General features: G+C 47.7%; 1 protein-coding gene and 1 long non-coding RNA gene across 31 annotated transcripts in view; one reads left to right on the top strand and one right to left on the bottom strand.

The window, feature by feature from the left end:
- APBB2 (amyloid beta precursor protein binding family B member 2) overlaps window positions 1-24174 on the bottom strand; it is a 339661-nt gene that overhangs the window by 9018 nt on the left and 306469 nt on the right. For all 28 annotated transcript variants that reach the window (XM_065596923.1, XM_065596915.1, XM_065596917.1 and 25 more), the window contains 5 exons: window positions 17536-17650; window positions 12399-12486; window positions 8622-8705; window positions 7889-8004; window positions 6833-7012 (listed from right to left, as the gene is read on the bottom strand). In XM_065596923.1, coding sequence (XP_065452995.1) covers window positions 6833-7012; window positions 7889-8004; window positions 8622-8705; window positions 12399-12486; window positions 17536-17650 — 583 coding nt within the window. The remainder of the gene's footprint in view (window positions 1-6832; window positions 7013-7888; window positions 8005-8621; window positions 8706-12398; window positions 12487-17535; window positions 17651-24174) is intronic.
- LOC135983730 (uncharacterized) overlaps window positions 9398-24174 on the top strand; it is a 32796-nt gene continuing 18019 nt past the window's right edge. For 2 of the 3 annotated variants that reach the window (XR_010601503.1, XR_010601505.1), the window contains exons 1-2: window positions 9398-9553; window positions 14831-15090. This is a non-coding gene — a long non-coding RNA (uncharacterized LOC135983730). Of the gene's footprint in view, window positions 9554-11993; window positions 13273-14830; window positions 15091-24174 lie in introns of those variants that run through there. The other variant, XR_010601504.1, reaches the window with a different exon arrangement.

Below are 24174 nucleotides of genomic sequence, written 5' to 3'. Positions count from 1 at the left end.
GCAGCCTGTGCGGGGGGGGCCACTAAAAGCTGCAGGAGGGTCCCGTACCAATGTTGACGGGTCCAATCCGGGGCTATGAGGATAATCCGTGCCCCGTCTGCCTTTACCTTCTGTAAAACTTTGCCTATCAAGGGAAAGGGCGGGAAGGCGTAGAACAGGCAGCCCGACCATGGAATTAGGAACGCGTCCGATATCGCCCCTTCGCCCTCTCCCGCCCTGGAGCAGAATCGTGGGCATAGGCGATTCTGGACGTTGGCGAACTGATCTACCTGGGGAGTACCCCACTCTAGGAAGAGCTGCTTGGCCACCTCCCCGTGTAGAGACCACTCATGTTGTTGGGAGAAAAACCTGCTTAGGTGATCCGCGAGCGTATTGCGCTTGCCAGACAGGTGAAAAGCCCTCAAAAGGATGTTGTGGGTATACAGAACTCCCACAGGAGCTGGGCTTCCTGGCACAACGCCATGGAATGCGTGCCGCCTTGCCTGTTGATATAGTACATTGCGGTCGGATTGTCTGTGAGGACTCTGACCACCTTCCCCGCTAGGTGCTGACTGAAGGCTACGCACGCCAGGTGCACCGCCCTGATTTCCCTGACATTTATGTGCAGAGATAATTCTGGGGGCGACCATCTGCCCTGGGTTTTGAAGCTCCCCACATGGGCTCCCCATCCTAGGTCCGAGGTGTCTGACACCAGATCTAGCGAGGGAGGGGACTCCCGGAATGGGATACCCTGAAGCATGTTGCTCAGGAGGGACCACCATTGCAGGTCGGCCACTACACTGGGTGGCAATGTGACGACCTTGTCCAGGCCGTTCCTGGCCTGGGAATATTGGGAGGCCAGCCAGAGTTGGAGGGGCATCATCCTGAGCCTGGCGTGTCGTACCACTGAGATGCAAGCTGCCAGATGGCCTAGGATCTGAAGGCACGCCCGTGCCGTCGTCACAGGGAAGGCCGTGACCGAGGCGATGAGACCCTTGAGCGTCTCGAATCTGTCCCGGGCCACCAGCGAGTCTATCAGCGCCCCTATGAAGTGTATGCGCTGAACCAGGACTAACGTGGACTTTTCCTTGTTTACTACTAGGCCTAGACTCGTGCAGGTGTCTAGCAGGAATTCCATCTGCGCCTGCATCTGGGACCGAGACTTGCCCTTGAGCAGCCAGTCGTCCAGGTAGGGGAAGATCAGCAGCCCCTTCCTCCTGAGGTGGGCTGCTACCACCGCCATGCATGTGGTAAAAACCCTGGGGGCCGTGGAAAGGCCAAAGGGAAGGACTGTAAACTGGTAGTGGTCTCTCCCTACCAGGAAGTGGAGGAAGCACCTGTGACCCTTGAAAATGTGGATAGGGAAGTATGCATCCTGGAGGTCCAGGGCTGCGAACCAATCCCCAGGGTCCAGGGACGGAACAATAGAGGCCAGGGACACCATACGGAATTTGCAGCAAACCAGAAACTGTTTGAGATTCCGCAGGTGGAGGATGGGCCTGAGCCCGCCTTTTGTTTTCGGGATCAGGAAATACCGGGAGTAAAACCCTTTGCCCTGGAATTCCCGAGGTACCCTCTCCACTGCGCCTAGGGTGAGGAGGCGCGTCACCTCCTGATTTAAAAGAAGTGTGTGTTCTGGGTCCCCAGGGACATCCCGGGACGGAGGATGGTGTGGTGGGGGTGAATTGAACTGCGGCCTGTACCTCTTGGAGATGGTACTGGGGACCCACCGGTCTGATGTTATACAGGACCAATACACTCTGAAGACCGATAAACGGTTGCCAAAAAACAACTTTATTAACTGGGGGGTTCCCCTGGCAACAGGCCAGGTGGCCCCCCACAAAGAGTCAAAATCGCCTCTTCCCCTGCCTCTTGCCCTTCGAGGGGCCGGGCCGTGGGGCCAAACGGGACTGGCGCTGTGACCTACGCTGCTGGTCCCTAGGCCTCTTAGGTGGGGGCTCGTACCTGCCCCTTACAGGGGGAGCCGAAGGCTGGGGTCTGGGTTTGTCCTTGGCTGGTTGGACATACAGGCCGAGAGTCTGCAGGGTGGTGCGGGAGTCCTTCATCCCGTACAGACGAGTGTCCGTCTGGTCCGCAAATAACGCCCTGCCCCCTGTCCTTGGGGGTGAGTGTGGGCTGGCCACGTCTTTCACGGTGGTTGACAGATAGGATGAGTGTATAGGTACTCATGCCCCTTTGTTGGGACAAAGTACTTCCGCTCTGCCTTCTTAGAAATGGGCGGCAGAGAGGCCGGGGTTTGCCAGAGTCCACTAGAAATGTTTGCTACCCCTTGATGCAGGGGTAGGGCCACACGGCCCACTGCCGAGGAGGACAAATTGTCCGACGGCTCCTCCATCTCCTCACCCTGGATCTGGAGGTTGGTGGCTACTCGTTGGAGAAGCTCTTGATAAGCCTTAAAGTCCTCCTGAGAAGGAGGAGGCGGCGCCACTATGGACTCGTCCGGTGCCGACGAGACGACAGGTACTGCCTCTAGGGCATCAGGTGGTACTGGTGGGTTGCACTCCACGTCTGGGTCCGGATGTGGTGCCGGTGATTCGGTACCTGAGGACTGCTCTCGGTGCCGAGGCGGGGACGCCGAAGGCGCTTGGGATGCCCCAGCAACAGAGCGGGGCCTCGCCGGTGAGGGCGCCTGGGGCCACAGTTCCCACTGGCACCACTGTCCTTGCCATGGCACCCCTTGCCATTGAGCCGTCGGAGGCCCTACCAGGGTTACATGTTCCTGAGGGACGACGTGGCCCAGGGAAGGACGACTGGTAGCCGAGGTAGCTGAGGAGCCCACGGTGACATAAGAGCGGCTGGACCGATGCCGTCCTGGTCGGCTCCTGCCCCGGGATTTTGACCTCGACGACGAGGAGACATATAAGTCAGAGGTGCTATCTCTAGACTCCCTACGACGACCGTGGCTATGACGCCTCGGTGACAGTGACGGTCGGGACATACTCCGAGCCTGGCGCACGCCGTGGTATGAGTGGTGGTGCCGATGGTGTCGCGACCTGCTATCACTCCGGCTGGAGGAGGAGCGTCGACGCTTCCTGTCCCGGTGCTTACGGCTCCTGCGAGCCGGGGAAGATTCCGGCGACCCCGACAACAGAGTGGAGATCTGACACGGGCTCTGGGAAGGCCCCGCGGATCGAGCAGGGACCTCAACCTCCAACCTGGCCGGGGAGGGCTGGGCGCCCAGCAGCGTCTTTCCTCGGGACCGGGGGCCTGACTCAGGTGGCACGCCCGGTACTGGCAGGACGAGGATGTCGTGCGCTGCCTGAGCTGCCTCCGGCATCTACGGGACTCTCATCATTGGAGAGGCAGGCACGGACGGGGCCGGACTACTCCGCTCCACTCGAGTCGGAGGTCTGGGCCCTGAGGGGGATCGTGGGCTGCCCAACTCGGGTCCGGCCTCACCCCTGTCCTTGTCTTGCCTTGCCTCTTGGCAGGGGAGCCAATACCGACTCCATAAGCAGGGCCCGGAGACGGATCTCACGTTCGCGCTTAGTCTGGGGCTTGAAGGACTTGCAGATTTTGCAGCACTCACTTATGTGAGCCTCGCCCAGACAGTGAAGACACTCTGAGTGTGGATCGCTTCTGGGCATGGAATTGCGACAGGAGTCGCACGACTTGAAGCCTGGGGCTCGGGGCATGACCCGAGCCAGGCCACTAACTGAAGAACTACTACTGTCGAAGATCGTACCACTAAGGAAAGGCGCTGCAGCAATGCTGGAGCACAAGTTCCAACTACCTTCACTGGCGGCAAGAAGGAACTGGGGGTGGGAGGAGCGTGCAGCCCTCTTTATGGTGTGATATAGAGGCGCCACTCCAGGGATCGCAGCGGGGCTCCCCCACTATGGGTACTGCTAAGGGAAAAACTTCCGGCACCGGTGCACGTGGCGAGCACGCACACCTACGGTGGAATACACATGAGCAATCACTCGAAGAAGAATCAAACGTAGTTATTTTAAAGGAGAATATATTGCGGAAATGTCAGGGTCTGATTTTAGAAGTGAATGAAAGCATCTCATGGGTCAATTTACTTGTATAATTTGAGAATTTACTCCAATTATTGAATGGCATATTTGCATACAGGCCTATGTCAAACTGCTCAGTGTTAGATGATCATGTAATGAGAATAAAAGGGCCCTTCATCACATTGTAGACATGGATAGGGGTAGGAGGTAGAATCAAAGAAATGTAGGGCTGGGAGGGACCTCAAGAAGTCACCTACTTCAGCCCCTTGTGCTGAGGCAGGACCAAGTACACCTAAGACCATCCCAGACAGGGGTAAGTCTCACATGTTCTTAAAAACCTCTATTGAAGGGGATTCCACAACCACCCTGATAACCTATTTCGGTGCTTAACTATCCTTAGAGTTAAAACTTTTACTAATATTTAAACTAAATCTCCCTTGCTGCAGGTGAAGACCATTATTTCTTGTCCCACCTCTGTGGACATGGAGAACGATTGATCACAATTCTCTTTATAACAAATTTTAATGTATTTGAAGACTTATCAGGTTCCTCCTCAGTCTGCATTTCTCAAGAGTAGACATGCCCAGTTTTCTTAGCCTTTTCTCACAGGCCATGTTTTGTTGCTTTCTTCTGAACTCTCTCCAATTTGTTCACATTGTTCTGACAGTGTGGTACCCAGGACTGGACACAGTATCCATCTGAGTCCTCACCAGTGCCAATTAGACCAGGACAGTTATCTCCTGTGTCTTACAGATAACTCTCCTTTTAATATACCCCAGAATATTAGCCTTTCTTTGCAACTGCATCACATTGTTAGCTCATATTCAATTTGTGATCTCCAATAACCCCCAGATCCTCATCAGCAGTAGTACAACCTAGCCAGTTATTCCCCATTTTGTATTTTTGCATTTTCCCTTCCTATGTGCAGTACTTTGCATTTGTCTTTATTGAATTTCACTTTGTTGATTCCAGACCAATTTTGAATTTGAATTCTGTCCCCTCCAAAGTGCTTGCAACCGCTCCACTCCAATATCCAAATCAATGAAAATATTAAATAGTAACAGACCCAGGACAGGCCCCTCTGGGACCCCACTAGGTATGTTTTCCCAGTTTGACAGTGAGCCATTAATAACTACTCTTTGAGTATGGTCTGCCACCAGGTAAGCACTCATGTTATAGTAATTCCATTGAGACCACATTTCCCTGGTTGGCTTATGAGAATGTCATGTGGGACTGTCAAAAGCCTTACTAAAAATCAAGATGTATCATATCTACTGCTTCCCCCATTCACTAGGCCAGTAACCTGGTCAACATGTTTGGCATGACATGTTCTTGACAAATCCATCATAAGTTCTCAACGTATTTCTTTCTGAGCTCCCTCCCACCCCCCAAAAAAATTCTATGGCCCACCTGTATCACAACTATTTTTCTGCATATAAAAGCCAGGGCTGGCATTAGGGGGGTACCAAGCAGGGAAACTGCCTGTGGTCCCATGCCACAGGGGGCCCTGCAAAGCTCTGTTGCTAAGGTGTTGGCTTCAGCCTCAGGTTGCAGGGGCTTCAGCACCGGTGGGCAGCGAGGCTCCAGTAGTCCAGCCCCTGTGGGGGCAGTGGGGTTTCAGCCCAGGGCCCCAGTGAGTCTAACATCAGCCCCATTTGGCAGACCCCCTTAAACCAGTTAGTGGTTTCCCTCCCTAGTTGAGAACTGCTGCTCTAGGAGCTTACAGATTGATTGTTTAATAATTGGTTCCAGTATTTTTCTAGGTATCAAAGTTAGCTTGACTAATCTATAATTTCTGGGTCCTCCTTTACTCCCCCTTTTAAAAGATAGGTGCTATGTTTGCCCTTCTGCGGTCCTCTGGGACCACACACCTGTCCTCCATGAGTTCTTGAATGTAACTGTTAGTGGTTCCAAGAATGCGTCAGTTAGTTCCTTAAGTATCCTAGGATGAATTTCACCAGGCCCAGCTACCTGAATACATCTAACTGATGTAAATATTCATTAACCTGTCCATTCCCTATTTGTGTTGCACTCCTTCTCCCTTTTGGTTAATATTAATTGTTAATATTATGCATCCAGTCACAACTTTCTTTTAGAGAAGCCTGAGGCAAAATAGCCATTAAACACCACAGCGTTCTTGCTGGTCATCTGTCATTAGCTCTCATTCCCCATTAAGTTGTGGATCTACACATTCCTTGATATTCTCTTGCTCCTAATGAATTTATTGAACTTCTTCTTATTGCCCTTTTATGGCCGTTGCGAGGTGTAACTCATTTTGTGCCTTAGCCTTTCTGACTTTGTCCCTACATGCTTGTGCTGTTCTTTTGTATTCATCTTTAGCAATTTGTTCATGTTTTCACTTTTTGGAGGATTCCTTTTTGATTTGGGGGTAATTAAAGAGCTCCTGATGAAGCTGTGTTGTCCTCTTACTATTCTTCCTATCTTTCCTTCACACTGAGATAGTTTATTGTTGTGCCTTTAATATTGTGTCTTTGAGAAACTGCTCTCCTGAACTGCTTTTTCCCTTAGACTTTCCTCCCATGGGACCTCACCAACAAGTTCTGAGCTTGTTATAGTCTGCCTTTTTGAAGTCCATTATCCTTATTCTGCTGCTCTCACTCCTTCCTTTCCCTAAAATCATGAAATCTATCATTTCATAATCACTTTTACCCAAATAGGTAAGGTTGGTATAGGAGCATTATTTAAATTCTCAAAGATTTATTTATTTATTTATTTTGCATTAAAGATACCAGTTTTTACAGTTCTTTAAATATTATAGGGATTTAATATAATTGTAAATTTAGAATTATTACTATTTATAGAGTTAGTGAAAGAGCTAAGTACTACAGTTCACTTTGAAAAAGATCACTTACCATACACGCAGCCTGAACAGCTTCTGATACATTTCCTGCATTTGGTTCACACCAAAAAACATGGGATTCAAAATGCTGGTTCCCTGTATCCATAATGAAGGCAAATGTATGGACATCCTTGCCCACTCCCATAAAGGACAGGAACCGAACACGACATTCTACCATGATTTGTTCTTCATTCTGGTTACGAAGCAATGATTGCTCATTACTACAATGTATTCAATACAACTTTTTGGTATATTTCATTTACATTTTTAAAATCCCTGGTGAAACTGTAGCTGTAGTGCTGAACTCTTATTATTTATCTGTAGAGCATTAGCAATGTGCTGAACTCAATTAACCCTTCTAAAATACAAGAAGAAGAGAGACCAAAGCGGTTGGTATTGGGCACACCACAGTTTCTAGGTTATTTCAGTTTAAAAAAGACAGACTGCGGTAAGTCATAAAACAACAACAACAACAACTACTTATCCATGTTGAATGGGGATTTTACCCCGGGACACAGCAGCAGTGAAACAGACCTATTTCTTGAAAGTGTCACTCTACTGGACTTCTGGGAAAATGCTTTGTATAAAGCAGCAGCACGAAACAAAGACTGAAAGATTCCTTGTCCTTGCTAAATTGCAGAGGAGGACAGAGCAAATCTTAGCATTCAGGACTCTTGGCCCAGGGTTTAGGCTTGCAGTATTTGGGTCTCAAAAACCCCAGGAAAAGATAATGCTGATACTTATTTTTTTATACCTCATAAACATTTACAATTATTTCTAAGGGCTTGTTTTGAAGGGGCAAATAAAACTGAACCTAACAAAAGTCACTGGTAAGAACCTTGATATGCTGCGCTTTAACATAAAAGCGGAAGATGAATTGTAAGATTTTTAAAATCTCAATCTTTACTAAATGGTCCTATTGTGCACAGTTTACAGTACTGGAGGGAAATGTCAAGTGAAACAAAAGAATACACTCTAGTCCAAACAAAAATTCTATTACAGATGGGGTCTTTCTAGCTTTCTGAGATTGCACTACCAAAACTATTAGGTTAATCTATTCCTAACTTACTCTTTCATTGATGACCGTCACAGTAGCATCAGCAACATTCATGGTAACTGGCATCCACTCCTCTTTACTAGAGGAAGCCATAAGGTTTTCTATGGCACTGTTCAGCGTATCCATACCTAAAATGTAGAGGGAGGGAGAATGGGATTAAAAAAAATGTATAAAATAAATACATAAAAAAAACTAGAAGAAACTATTATTTTCATCTGGAAGCACAGAAAAGAAGTTGCCTTAGATTTCTTAGCTAAAAACATTCTGATGGCAGGGGCTTAAGAAAAAAAATAACTAGCTCCTGCTATCCTTTATTTTTTTTTTTGTCACTTTGTAAAAACAAAAGTAGTTGCCAGTCTTCTCCTAGGAGGCTTAAAACACTGGGACAGCAGCTTGTTCAGGTAGCACCTCACTCCAGTCCTATGCACTTACAACTCCCTTCTGACTTTTTAATTGTCACTGGTCATGTTGGGAGAGGGCGCTGCAAAGGGCTTTGTCTCAGCAGCCTTCCCAAAACATTCTGGCTGAGGAAGCACAAGCCTGAGTGAGGCCATGAGCACTAGACAGCCCCATTCTCTTCCTATTTGGAGGCTCAGTGCTGACCCCTGTGCATCAGGAACACAAGTAAAGAGCGCTGTTGCTCCTTGCACTTTTCTTTACCAGTGCATGTGTAGTCAGAATCTAGCCCTTTTAGATTTTATGTAAGTCCCCTCTAGCATCAGTTAAGAACAATGGTGTTACATACCCACTGGTTTAACTACAGGTAACATGCCCAAGTACTGGACGTGGAACTTCTGTACCAGCTCTGTCTTTGGTGTTGGGAAATCTACTGCATGGGAACAAAAAAAATCAACGGCTGTTTATCAACATTCACAAGTAAAAAAGATACCTTTATTGCATTGATAGAAGAAATAGCTTACCAAGTAATTTTACTCTGAAAATACTGTATTGATTAAAATAGATCTGCACTCCCTACAGCTCATACAACAAGATGTTAAGTGATTTCCAGGGGAATGAAGGAGAAGGTGATGATACAACTTCCAATTCATGTAAAACTAAAAATAGGATTGTGTTCAAACCATTTAGAAAACTTGCATGAATATGTCTCTAAGGTATGAGCATATATACAGGGCTGGTCTTATATCCAGCACAGTCATGTAAAATTTGGACTCTAAGGGCTAGATCCACAAAGGGGACGTTGGCTCAATGTGGCAATACCTAACTTTGGGTGTCCTACCACCCAGTAGAGCCCATAGCCCTGAGTTAGGTGCCTAGGCTATCTAGACAATGCATGGGGAAAGTGAGGAGACTGAGGGGTTGTCTACATGGCAAGTTAATGCGCAGCAAGCCAGGGTATGAATCTACAACTAGGATTGCCAACTTTCTAACTGCACAAAACCGAACACCTGTGTTCCCTGTAAGCTGTGCAGGAGAGATCCAAGTGCCGCCCAGCCGATTAGCAGACTAGCAGCATGTGGTAAGGTTCCCCTCCCCCCACGTTGCTCCTTCCAGCAGCTGCTCCCGGGACCCTCCTGCGGGCTGTGCAGAGCGGGGGTGGACGGCAGAGGATGCTGATGTCAGCGTGTCCCCTCCCCCGCCCCTGTACCCCATCTCCGCAGAGCAGGGCAGAGGGGACAGCCTGGTTCAAGAGGACTCCGAGCTGCTGTAGTCTGAGGGGTGAGTGATTGAGTGCTTTTCTTAAAGTGACAGTGCACTGTTTCTGAGATTTCCACAGCAGCTAGCTCACAGTCTCTGTTTCACACACACACACACACACACACACACACACACACACACACACACACACACACACACAGTATCTCTGTGTCTTACACACAGTCTCTTTCACACTCACCTCCCAACACATACTTGTATTATTGTTGTTGTTACTTATTGGTACTTCCTGCAATGCACATCTATTCTCTGTAATTTTATTCTTTCAAAGTGTTATTTTAGTGTTTTGACTGGTCTATGCATTTCATAATTTTTATTTCTTAAATTTAATTCTTTGAGTAGTGAGTTCTAAAATGCCTAATCTGTCCTGGCTGGAGTAATTATCCCTCTGGTAACTTTTAAAATATATATATATTATATCTAGGTTTTTTGTTTCTACTGGTGGCCCACATTCGCACATACCTTGGTGCACATCACAACATTTATTCCGCATATGGATGGAAAAAATTAGAGGGAATATTGCCGAAAACCTTGCCCCGCCCCTGCCCCTTCTCTGAGGCTCCGCCACCCACCCACTCACTCCAGCCCCTCTCCCTCAGTCATTCACTCTCTCCCACTCACTCACTTTCACTGGACTGGTGCAGGGAGTTGGAATGCAGGAGGGGGTGAGGGCTCTGGGGTGGGGCCAGAAATTAGGGGTTCAGGTTGTGGGAGGGGGCTGCAGGCTCTGGGGTGGGACTGGGGCAGAGAGGCTTGGGGTGCAGGAGGGGGCTCAGGGCTGGGGCAGGGGGTTGAGATATGGGAGGAGGTTCGGGGTGTGGGCTCTGGGAGGGAGTTTGGGTGCAGGATGGGGCTCAGGTCTGGTGCAGTAGTTTGGGATGTGGGAGGGGGTGCAGGGTGCAGGCTCCGGGAGGGGGCTCAGGGCTGAGGCAGGGGTTTGGGGTGCAGGAGGGGGGGTCGGGGTGCAAGCTCCAGGAGGGAGTTTGGGCATGGGAGGGGGCTCAGGGCTGGGGTTGGGTGCAGGAGGGAGTGTGGGCTCCGGAAGGGAGTTTGGGTGTGGGAGGGGGCTCAGGGGCCTGTGCAGCTCCCATTGACTGTGGTTCCCAGCCAACGAGAATTGTGGAGCCGATGCTGGGGGTGAAGACAGTGCATGGAGCTTCCCTGATCGCCCCTGCGCCTCGGGGCCGCAGGGACATGCCGGCTGCTTCCGTAAGCTGCGCAGAGCCAGGGTAGGTAGGGAGCCTGCCTTAGCCCCACTGCGCTGCTGACCGGACTTTTAACGGCCCGGTCAGGCCGATAGCTGCCAGGGTCCCTTTTCTATCACGCATTCCAGTCAAAAACTGGACGCCTGGGAACCCTATCTACAATGCACCAGCTTATTGCACAGTAACTCGCCATTTGGACACTGCTACAGAAGTGGATGTTCTGGAGTGTGGCTTGCCAAACTATGCTTTCAAGCAACAGAATGCTAAGCTGCACCCTGGGACTTTCACTGTGCTGTGGCAACATCCACCTGGCCTTCTACTGTGCAGCAAGCTGGTATGCTTTAAATTCGCACCCTAGCTTGCCATGCACTAACTCACTGTGTAGACAAGTCCTAAGAAGAGGACTCACAACAGCTCGCGTGCTGGGCAGAGAGTCATCTGAGCTAGCCAATAGGAAATACTGAGGAGAGGGGCAGGACTAAGCTCCTCCACTCAAAAGAAGTTGGGCACCTAACTGGAGGTCAGCTGAAAGCACTTATCTCCACTTTGGATTCACAGCCATGAACCCTCCTGGAGTTAGGCACCTAAGACAGATCAGTGCCTTTTCAATGAAATAAGAGCAGGAGTAGCAGTATCCCTCTCCCCACCTAATATAGCCCAGTGGTTAGAGCACTCACCGAGGATGTTCAAATCCCCACTCTGACAGAGGAGAAGGGACTTGACCCGAAGTCTCCCACCTCCCAGGTGAATGCCCTAACTGCTGGGTTATGTGGTATTCTAGGGTGGGTCTGTTTCAGTTTCTCTTGTTGAAGCTGTTCCACTTTGTATGAAATACTCAAAGAGTCACTGGAACCTGGGTCTCCCAGGTGTGTGTCTTAGCCACTTTTTGTCTCTGATCTAATGACTATTTACATTTTTCATACAAAGTGAAATAGTTTCAACAGGAGAGATTGAGTCCCTTTGTGAACCAAGCCCCTGTGTTTTTAAACCATGCCTATGAACGTGCCCTCTATGTGCCAGGAGAAACCAATGTCTGTGTGAACAGCGGATGCAAGTAAAAAAAAACCCATGAACAACATATAGGAGCGTGTTGAGATATTCAGTGCAGGCAAATGGATTTAAAACATATACCTTGCATTAGTTACTGTGTGTAAGTCTCCTGGGCTGCTTTCAACATATCAACCATTAAGCTAAGAGAAAGGAACACAGTGCCATTTTTCTTTTACCCCACACTACAGGGTACAGCACATAGTTGACTGGAAGATTTGCTTGCTCATCAGCCTCTGAAGCTCACATTGATGCTGAAATTCAGGAAGAGTCTGGATCTGCTATAACTCCTCTGAACCCATTGATTAATTGGAATAGATTTTGTTTTTATGCAGCTCTGGCATATCATTTCCACTACTGAGGTGTGAAATTTACACATTTTGAAAGACCAGAGGAAATAAACACGTTGCCATAACTGAGCAGAATTGCACTACTGTCAACGTTACCAATAAAAGTATTTTGCTGTAACATCATCAGATACGCTATCTAAAAGACACCGTTAGCCTTCCTTTCAGCTCGATTTTTGTTAAATTCAACATTAAGGGACTGTATCTAAAACTGGCCCATAATATAAAGTTAATTCTGGCATACAGTACCTTGCAGGGGAACATCCAGGGTGACATTTGTCCGCTCTTGCAAAGAGCTGCAAGCCACAGCTTTAGCATTCTTCCGTTCAGCCATAATCTGGAGAAGACGGCAATAGAACAGCATTTTTTTCCCCACCCAAGATATAGTACAGTAGCAATTCCAAGTATAAATTTACTCTCATTACACCCCTAATCTGGGAAATCTGCAATTAGTCAGAGTCCATATGACCAAAAGAGATACTACAATTAATTTTCTTTCAGTTTATTTACAATTCTCTCTTTGCGGGACGTAGAGCTACAAATAGATATGAAAAATACATGAAGTGAAAATTAGCCGTTTAAATGTTCAAAAACTGCAGTGAGGAACGACATAGAAAGTAGTATAACTAAATCTATACAAATAAAAAGTGAAGAGGCACTTGTCATCCCATGCATATTTCTGATCTACCTATTTACATATACCCTCCTGAGAAAAGAGTTACCATTGTGACCCTGGCTGTGTTGGAATGTAATGTACAACTACATTTTGTTTATGTTTTAGTAATAAACAAACTGCCATTTTAATTACATTTTACAGAGAGGTCTAGTGGTCTGAACACAGGACCTGGAGGCAGAAACTTGCTCTAAAATCATGACTCTCACACTGGCTCCCTCGGTTTGTGATTATTATACTTTGAGGTTGCTTTCTGTTTATGAGGCAATAGTCATATCCTGGGCTAAATAAAATGAGAGCTGTTGCTGAGAGTCGGCTAGCTTAGGAATAAGGCCCTGATTCAGTAGAACAAGTCCATCCAATGGTATGTAAGAATGTACTTAATTGCTTTGCTGACTCAGGGCCATAACTATCATTGAGGGCTTGTCTACACCGGGGGTTTAACTCAGGTTGCTTGACCTAAAAATGCCTGTGTACAAGCAACATAGTTCCTTCGAGTGCACTAACTCCACATTTATCACAAACTCTGGAGTCTTCTTTCAAGTTAGATACAAACTTAGTTAACATGGTCTATTGTTAGTGCGCACACAATGCTGCTTCACACTACTTTGGAAGTCCTCCAACTGCTATCCCACACTCCTTTGCAGACATGTATGATGGTCCTGTGGGTTTACCTGTGTCCCCTCCCACTGCTCTGGAGTCAAATTGACAAGATATCTCCCTCATCTGCCAGGATCAGACCATTTATTCCTGGATTCCAATATACTTGTGTTACAACAATATTACTCCAGCAGCCTCTACAACTGTGCCTCAAACAGCTGCTTGGCGCCATGCTGAGACTCTAGATCTCACTACCATCTGGGGAGAAGCAGCAGTGCACCAAGCTCTTGGGGCCAGCCACCAGAATGAAGATGTGTTGGTGGACAACTGACTAGCAATGTCCACTAGGGGTCACAACCAGGACACCAACTAGTACCAGATAAAGAGCAAACAGCTAAGGAGACTGTACACTACAATTAGGGTTACCATATTTTGTGCCTCCCAAAGGAGGACACTCCATGGGCCCGCCCCCGCCCCCAGCCTCGCCCCAACTCCGCCCCCTCCCCAAAGTCTCCGCCCCCTCCCCTGCTTCCCACGAACATTTGAGTCGCGGGAAGCCTGAAGCAGGTAAGGGGGAGTGCGGGGGGAGGAGGTGCGGCCCAGGCTGGCCCCGGCCCCCGGCCGACCACCCCCGGCCCGCCCAGCACTGCGGTCCCCGGCCCGGCCCCCGGCACCACACTGCCGGTCCCCAGCCCGGCCCCCGGCCAGGCTGGCCCGTCCCCTGAGCCCCCGGCCCGGCCTGGCACTGCCGGAGCCCCCGGCCGAGCCCCGCTGGAGCCCCCGAGCCCCCGGCCCGGCCCCGCCGGAGCCCCCGAGCCCGGCCCCGCCGGAGCCCCCGAGCCCCGGGCCCGGCCCCGCCGGAGCCCCCGAGCCCGGCCCCGCCGGAGCCCCCGAGCCCGGCCCCGCCGGAGCCCCCGAGCCCCGGGCCCGGCCCCGCCGGAGTCCCCGGGCCCGGCCCCGGCCCCGCCGGAGCCCCCGCCAGAGCCCCCGAGCCCCCGCCGGAGTCCCCGAGCCCCGGGCCCAGCCCCGCCAGAGCCCCCGAGCCCCCGCCGGAGTCCTTGAGCCCCGGGCCCGGCCCCGCCGGAGTTCCCGAGCCCCCGGCCCGGCCCCGCCGGAGCCCCCGAGCCAGGCACCGCACCGCCGGCCGGCCCCGGAGCCCCCGGCCCGGTCCGGCCCCGCTCCGCCGGCCCGTCCCGGCCCCCAAGCCCCCGTCCCGTCCCGTCCCCCGTCCCGGCCCCCCCCCGATTTTCCCGGACATGTCCAGCTTTTTGGGCTTTCCCCCCGGACGGGGATTTGGAGCCCAAAAAGCCGGACATGTCCGGGAAAATCCGGACGTATGGTAACCCTACTACAATCCAAGATGCAAGAAGAGTCTGGCTGTGGAAATATAACCTATCTATTTTTTGAGGAGCTGGACAGGATATTAAGCAATTACACAGCCAAGGAGGTTGTGGATCCTGTGCACAGCTGCACCCCCTTCTCCTGAGGACAAGCGACAAGAGTCATTGAAGGAAGAACACAAGTAGCACAGTGAAGAGCTCTCCCCAGAAAGCCAGAATCTCTTCAGGACTCAGGACTGAGGGTGGCCATGTTGGAAGCCAGCCTGATTCCCAGCCAGAAGCCAGCCCAGGACTGAGGAGGCAGATCCTATCAAAGAAACCTTGGCATGTAAGTATTGACCTTTACAATTTATTATTACACTATACTGCTGTGCTGATTTCTGTTCCAGTGCCCCATTTTGTGTGGATGTGAGCTAGAAGCCTTTCTGAGTCTCCAGTTCCTGCCTCCTTCAGCCCTCTCTGTCCCCCTCTGCCCCCCACATACATGTTCTCAAAATGGGGGCTGGTCTGACAGGGCAACCAGCTTCTGTCTCATGGTAAAGCCCAAACCATCAACTGTTCACAAGCCCATGGTGTAGAGGGCACCTACCCATCTCCCTGTTTTCCTCCTGACATCTGCCTTGAAGCTCCTGGCTCCCCGTGGGGAACCCGGGAGGTGCCAGGACTCCAGGCACGGCGCTCCCTACTGGGAGCTTGTAGAAAGGGGGCAGCCAGACTCCTGGCAGCCCGCAGCTGAGATCCTAGGGATGCAGTTGGGCTACTGGCAGCAGGGAGCCAACAACCCGGGGGCAGCTTGGCTCACAGCAGGGACTGCGTAAGGTGCTAAGAGCCTGGGCTCTCAGCCCCCCACACTAACCTTCTTAAGTTGGTGGAAGTGCTCCTGGTGAGGACACGCACCGCTGACAAAAGGAGAGTAGTGCAGAGAACCACCAGTGCAATTACTAACATAGGGTGACTGAAGTTTCTAGTGTAGACGTGCCCTTAGGGAGAGCATAGCCATACAGCTCTTAAAGGCTTTCTGTGTAAGCCTGTGAAAAAAGACTGGGAGCAGTTAAGGCATCAAACAATCAGTGCAGAACCTGCTCTGTTTTTCTCTGCACTTTCAGCATGCCTGCAATGGAGATAAAGCAGAATCTGAGGTTATGGCTACACTACAGCTTAAGTCGACATAAGTTATGTCGCTCTGGGGTGGGAATTAGCTACCTGCATAAGCAACATAATTTATGGCGACTTAAGTGCTGGTGTGGACAGTGCTGTGTTGTGTCTCAGGTACTATACCTGCTTCAGTTCCCCTGCCAATTTTTATAGTTTTTCAGTCAGATTTTCCTATTTTGTAAAAGGCTTTACTACTGAAGGAAAGACCCACACAAGCAGAGGGCACTGATTAATTGACCATTCAGGGGAACAGATAATTTGTCAAACTCACAATGTAAACCAACTGATAACAAAGAAATACCGATCTCTAATCACTTTCAGTTAAAGGAATCTCATGTATTACTTCTCTAATCACTTTCAGTTAAAGGAATCTCATGTATTACTTGAAACAAAAGTAGGTAAAAATAAATTCAGAAAAAAAGCAATTTTTAAGTTGATGGTGTCACTAACAGATTTTTCAGGCATTAGCAGCCAGAAGAATACCATTAAATCTAAAAAGGTCTTTTTTATTTAGCCATGACACTATTCACCATTCCTATTTGTTTGCAATAATGTCTATTACAAGTCTAGGGTTGCCAACTTTCTAATGGCACAAAACTGAACAGCCTTGCTCCACCCTCTTCTCTTAGGCCCCACCCTTTCCCCCAGACCCCACCCCTGCTCACTCCATCCCCTCTCCCTTTGTCACTTGCTCTCCCCCACCCTTACTCACTTTCACTTTTGGGCTGGGGTGCAGGAGGAGATGCGGGCTCTGGGGTGGGGTCGAGGATGAGGGGTTTGGAGTGCAGGAGGGGGCTCAGGGCTGGGGCAGGGGTGCAGGAGGGGGTGTGGGCTGCAGGATCTGGGAGGGAGTTTGGGTGTGGGAGGGGTTCTGACCTGGCAAGGGGTTGGAGTGCGGGAGCAGGTTTGGGCTCTGGCCGGGCAGCACTCACCTCAGGCAGCTCCCGGAAGCGGCCGGCATGTCTGGCTCCTAGGCAGAGGGGCTGTGGGGCTCTGCGTGCTGCCCGTGCCCACAGGCGCCACCCCTGCAACTCCTATTGGCCAGGAACTGTGGCCAATGGGAGCTGTGGAGCTGGCACTCGGGGCGGAGGGAGCGCATGGAGTCCTTGTGGTCGCCCTTGCACCTAGGGGCCACATGGACATGCCGGCTGCTTCTGGGAGCCGCGTGGAGGCAGGGCAGGCAGGGAGCCTGCCTTAGCCCCACTGCACCGGCGACTGGACTTTTAGCCGCCTAGTCAGCAGTGCTGACCAGAGCCACCACGATCACTTTTCGACTAGGCCTTCTGGTCGAAAACCAGATACCTGGCAACCTTAATTACAATTGTCCCACTGACAACCCTCGTACTTCCTCTTTATTAGATTAAAAAAGTTTTTAAGCTATACAGACATTGGTCAAATCTATAACAGATACTGTGGCCTTCAAATCTAAATGTTCATCTTCCCATAGTTTATTGATGCCACTCACGCCCCTTCCTTTACAAACGCTTAGAGCTACACCATTTCTTACTGTTAGGGCCACAGACTAACAGCATAAGGCCACAAATTAGAGTGCTGCTTATAGTAACAGTTCTAAGAACCATTCACGAGGTTAATGAATGAGTTGTTATAATCCACTTGCCTTAGAACAGATTTCGTGCAGACTTGTTGCGATGGCTTTCGCAGGCGTATCACATCGAAAGACGTGACATTTCAAAATCCTTGTGTCTTTGTCTCTTGCTACATAAGCAAAGTCTCTGTGCAGACAAAATGAATTAACACATTTTAAATAGCAGCATCTAAAAAAATAGCAAGTTTGGCTTTAATTTAAGAAGCATAAGTCTGAGTTGTCAGAGAACAAAATCAGTGGCTCAGCCAAAACAGCTACATCAACAAACTTGACACCACTGCATATCCATGAAATACATTACCAGTCTCTGATGCTTACCCTCTAAAGAGCTCATTGCAACTTTCGAACTCTGAAAACTCATTGCGTTTATAACCCATAAATCCAACAGCAATTGTAAATGTACATGGAAATTTAAAAGAACATTTTATTAAATACTTAAAGAATAAAGACAGCTAAAGCAGAGGGAAAATAGTGTGCTTTTCTGCAAAGATTCATATTCAGCTTCTAAAATAATAGAAAACAAGACAAGCACCCAGCAAACTATCTGAAGAAAAGCTGTATTTCAAAGAATTAGAAAATGCTTAAGATATGCAAACAGTAATTAGAAAAACGATTGCATAAGGGAGATGTGTGCCTGCTGAGCTTCACTCACATTAATTGACCTAAATTTCTGACCTTACTACTTTTTCAAATGTTAAATAACTTTAAAGTAAATGCCCTGTAACAAAAAGATTGTTTGCCTAATACTAAGCACTCACACAGTATAGCATGGCTTCAGAGTGCTGAAGCTCTAATTCAGCCTCACAACCACCCTGTTGCGGCATTTCTGTTTACCCACCTTACAGGTGGGAACCCTGAGGAGCAGCTGGCCCTGCAGTGTAGGCAGACCATACAGGAGCAGGATTGAAGGGATGGCAGACACAATCCAGGCAAAGCTTTAACTACCTTTCTCTGCAGCCTTCCACCCACCCTTTTCCCCCCTTTCTCATCATGTGCTGCCCCCTCAGCACACAGTCACTAGCCTTTGCCACTTAGTCAACAGTCCCTGCCAACTGCAAATTTCTCCCCTGTGCCCGACCCCCAGCAGATTGGCTGACTAGAATTAGACAAGACATGGCAAGCTGACCCCCAATCATTTCATCAGCCTGAAGACACTCTTCAATGCCTTTCCCTCAGAGGGAGGCTGATGACAAGTACTCCAACCCAGAAGCTCCACCATTAAGATGATGGACAAGGAGCCCCATATGGGAAAGTCTAATCCTTTTTTGTTAGTGCATACAGTGGGCCAAATCTTTAGCTGATGTAAATTAGTGAAGCTCCCTTCTGACCCAGTATCTCAAAAGTAAAACTGGACTAAAAACTCCAAATAGGTTGCATTCATCAGGCCTCATGGTGAACTGAGGGAAAGGGGTATATTTAACTATGCTATCTCGAAAAATTATTAGCTTTGGAAAAAATGAACTGATTGTTACATAAAACCATCATGAATTTTATATCTTGTGAAGGGGCTGCACATTAATCAAGCCTGCTAGTGCAGCCCTGAAGGGTTTGTAGGCACCATGTTTGTAAGCATTTAGGGTCCCCCAGTCACCCAAACACCTTTATTAACACTGGTTGGTACTGGAACAGTAAATACGTATTTCTAGACTTTTTGAAACTTTGGACTGTTTTTTAAAACTACAACCTTCTAATTTCCCACCTTTCAAGCATTTTTGTTTTTTTACCTACAATTCCAGATATTTTGTATGTTGTTATAACTATAACATTCTAGCAGTGCTGTTTTAAATGAATAGATATGGATTTACAACCATAACTCTATCGAAGAGTTTCTGATTAGAAACAAAACAAAAAAACGAGGAGTCCTTGCGGCACCTTAGAGACTAACAAATTTATTTGGGCAGTCTCTAAGGTGCCACAAGGACTCCTCGTTGTTTTTGCTGATACAGACTAACAAGGCTACCACTCTGAAACCTGATTAGAAGCACACACTATCTCCCTCTCTCTTCCCTTCTCCCCGCCTTATGTGAAAAAAGATCACTGGTAATGACTATGCTCCCAACACTGCAGAGACAATGGATCCCTGTATGCAGCTCATTACAGGATTAGGGCCTACTGTAATGGAGTGCTGATTTAAAGGCTAAAATCTGTGTTTATATGAATTTAAAATGCTAATGGAAGCCATCTGCTTTACCATTCCATGAATTTACTATTTACTGAGTATTTACTTCAGTCAATACTATTCCTTTGAGCCCTCTTAACAAGCGTATCCTTGGAAGATTATCCTATGTTTTCACTGGGTTGTTTACATAAATAAGGCCCTGATTCTGCAACCTGCTTTGCACGGGCAGGTCACAGCACCTAAGCAGAGCCCAACAGAAGTCAGCAGAGGTCTGCACAGGCTCAGGGTCCACCCATGTGGAGCAGTTTGCAGAATCAGGGCTAAATAAGAGAATTAACTTCAAGGACTAGCACACGTATTCTCAAATACAGAACAGATTTGGGTAGTGCCTTCTGCTATGAGTGAAGTTAGTCAGTTATCAGTTATTTTCTTATAAATAAAAAGGCAATATATAAGATGAGACAAAACCATTAAAGCAAATCCAATCAGGGTTTTGAAAACGTGCTGTGAAATCCATGATTATAAAACAGCATTAGAAATTCTTGCACTCTGCTTGATCAGCACTGGCAATATCCTGGCACATCAACACCGTTCTAAACTATTGTGTTTTGCTTTACTGAACCACATCGGACAATGTACCTCAACTAACAAGCCAAGTTTTTTGGAGCATATTACACAAAAGCCTCTGCAGCCATATTTAATCCAGCCCTGTTGAGAAATTACTTGAGTTTTCATGCTGAATTGCAAAGATTTAAAATCTTAAAAAGATAACCCCCCCCACTAAATAATAAAAAAACGTATTTAGAAAGCACCCCTTTTCTTATGGGGGGTGCTCACTGTTCAAAACAGACTAAACTATTATAACAGCATAAGATAGACAAAACCAATGCTATAAAGCCCAAAGAAAGAAGGGTGGTTACGGTTTAACTGGGAAACTCAGAAAAGGGTTGTCTAACACGGTGGTTCCCAAACTAAGGGCGCGGCTTGTTCAGGGTAAGCCCCTAGCAGGCCGGGCCCGGTTTGTTTACCTACTGCGTCCGCAGGTTCGGCCGATTGCAGCTTCCAGTGGCTGTGGTTCGCCATTCTCGGCCAATGGGAGCTGCAGGAAGTGGTGCGGGCGGAGGGACGTGCTGGCCGCCACTTCCCACAGCCCCCACTGGCTTGGAGCGGCGAACCGCGGACACTGGGAGCTGCAATCGGCCGAACCTGCAGAAGCAGCAGGTAAACAAACCGGCTCGGCCCATCAGGGGCTTACCCAAAACAAGCCGCGCCCCTAGTTTGGGAACCACTGGTCTAACACCTTCTACTATAAAAGATTCTTGTGACTTTTCTTTCAGAAGTATTAATACTGCCATTGTTTGCAGCAGACATATGATATCCTGCATGGAAAACCTCATAGACTACAGATGTGCCTTTTCTTTGTCCCATTTCAGTCCGTTCAGATTTAACAGAGTTGAAAAGTGTTAAAAATCACCATTCCCCCTGCCCCCCAAATTCTGTCAGAATGCCAAAAATCACTGAACATTTTAAAGAGACTGGCCCATGTTTCTGCCAAGGCAACAGCAGACACTCTGCTGGGAATGTCTGGGAGCTGCCAGAAGCTGTTGCTAGGGGTGGCAGGGCAATGCGAGAGAACGCCAAGCTAGACTTCCCCCAAAATCTCTTTTCCACCTCCCAACTTGGCACATGATCCCAGCATTTCTGTCTCTCTCTCTGGCAGGAGGAAGAGAGACCAGACTAGACTCCCCATATCCTCTCCTGGACTCAGCATATGGCACCAGCATCCCATCCCCATATTCTAGGATAACACTCTCTTCTCCTGTAGTCAGGTAATGTGGTTAGCTCTCTGCCTCAGGTTGTAGCAATCTGTGCTGTAGGGTTTAAGGCTCAGAGTTCTAGCCCTGTGGATGATGTATGAAGGGGAGGATTATTACCATTGCACATAACATAATTTGTTTTCACCTTTGTCCTTGAAAAACTCCTAGGCAATGACATACAAAAAACTACATTAACAGAACCTTATTTTGCTTGCAACATTCTCAATAGTTAGGAAATGCCAGAATTACGGTTGCCCATGCAACCTTAATTCAGCCTCCTTGTGAAAATGTACTGTCATTTTGATTACAGATTGATATACTATTTTTCCCACATGGCCCCTGCCTCACTCAGTGCACAGGCTGGGTGCACAAGAAAGATGATTTAGGGTGGCATAGGCGCAACTGTAAATCTGGCATGTTCTAACTTCCCAGTGCTTGACTTTGCAACCTAAATAATGGTAATTTAACCAAGTTTTGTATGTAATACCATGTATTCATAACAAGGCAGAACTAAATATACACAGTTAATGACAATCAGCAGCAAAAATTATTTAGTAAATATTTGATCAATTTCAACTTGTGAGGAGCCAAAAAAGCCTTCACTATGATGTTTCAGGGAATTGGGCCCAAGCCCAGCAAATGCTTCCACATGTGCTTAATTTAAAGCACCTGAATATTCCTATTGTCTACAACAGGACTACTCACATCTGTAAAGGTAGGTATATGCATAAGCCTTTGCAGGATCAGATCTGCAAACCTGTCAGGATGGGGAGGATATCTCATCAATAAAACCCTTTCCCTCTCTTTCTTCAAAACCATAGATACTGTATCATGCAGAAATCTGAAAACACCATCTGCTTCCAAATCATCAATCAAACTATCATCTTCCCATCTGACAAGGCACGGATTATAGGTCAACTTCAATAATTCATCAAGTCAACTAAATGTCTTAAGCAACATCCATCCGCACAGTCCTATAGCACAGTACACAATTCTGCAATACTGGCCTGCTCCCACAAGATGCCCAGGCTGCTAAGAATCCAACTTGATTCCCATGTAGCTAGGGTTCAAACCATTCTGTATTTCAAGGAAACAAACAAAACTCCTCCTCTTTCTTTTGTACAAAAATTATCAAGGACACGAGGGCTCCAGTTCATACCCTTCCAGAACTACCAATGGTAAATTAATCTTTGGGAAAGATATAACAATTGAAATCTTCCATGCAAATGGTTGGGCAGAAAAGAGAATATTGCTTTCTGAGCAAGATGCATTGACTTCTGGACAAGTCACTGGAGTCATCACCTCCTAGAATGAGGAAGTGCAGATGCTACAAGCCAGCTCATGCCAAGGCCCCTAGGTCTCAACTGAACACTGACAAATACATAGCTGGAATCAGTCTGGCTCATCTGTGTGTTGGTGTTGTTAAAACAGATAGAGTTATAAAAATGCGTCTAGACTTTATGAAATGCTTGCAAGTTGCTGCATGCATTAATCTGACTGATAATACCTACATCCCACATTATAAGGTAATATTTAAGTCTTTGCTCTTTAACTGTAAACCACCAGACAGAAGAGATGCATTAACAAGTGTGAAATACTAGTTTCCAACAGGAGATGTTTTATCTCTTGCCCAACAAAATAAGGCCCATGAACACCAGACGAGCCATTGTGGAACATCAGAAGACAAAAGGCTTTGTGCATTGCTCCCTTCCCCACATTCCCCATGAAGAGGAGACTTGCAACTGTATTCTTCCCAAGAGCTGAATTTGCAACTTGATGCTAGAATAAAAAAGGGAAGGGAATAAAAAGCCCTAACAAGGAGGAACTGTCTTTTTTAATGCTGCTTGGACTCTGAAAGGACTAAGCATAAGCAAAAGATCCCCAGTGCTTGGCCAGGGTTAGCTCTAAAGGACTTATAGCCCTTGCTTATTATAGAAGCTTTCGTTACTTTTTGAAACTTAAGATTGTAACTCATTTGGGTGTATGCAATGTTTACCTGCTTTAACCTTGTAAATAACACTCTTATTTCCTTTTCCTAGTTAATAAATCTTTAGATTGTTTATTATAGGATTGGTTATAAGCATTGTCTTTGGTGTGAAATCTAAGGTACAACTGACCTGGGTTAAGTGACTGATCCTTTGGGACAGGGAGTTACCTGAATATTATTGTGATTTTTAGTATAAGGGACCATCTGTCACAAAGCTCAGCTTGCCTAGGTGACAAGATAGATTGGAATCACCCAAGAGGCTGTCAGCTTGACACTGATCATACCTAACCCCATCAAATCCTATCCCACTAGGATACTCACATGCATAAAGCTAAGCATGTGCAGAAGCTCCTACTGAAGTCAAAAGGAATTTTGCCATTAATGTCAGTGGAACAGGAACAGTTCCCTATTTCAGTGTGAAAAATCTTTGAGGTGACAACAACTTTCATAAGCCCTTTACCTTTTCGGGCTTGGGCCTACAGTGAAGAAGCATCTCAGCAGCAGAACACAGTATTCAAAACTGTAATTGGATCCCGACAGAATGGTTTCCAGGATGATGCCAGTTATTCTGGGGTTTGCTGTAAAAATGAACATTTCCCTTACCCTGCAATGAAAACTTCTATAATTTGTGCATGTATCCTATGCTCCATCTAATGAGAATTTACAGTACATATGAACTGGGATTGAATCGTTATTTCAAACAGAAGCCATAAAACAGACTGACCAGA

This window comes from Chrysemys picta, chromosome 5 (assembly GCF_011386835.1).
Source record: "Chrysemys picta bellii isolate R12L10 chromosome 5, ASM1138683v2, whole genome shotgun sequence".
NCBI classification, from domain to species: Eukaryota; Metazoa; Chordata; order Testudines; family Emydidae; genus Chrysemys; species Chrysemys picta.
Note: the sequence above shows the minus strand (reverse complement) of the source record. Positions and strands in the feature narration are given on the sequence as shown.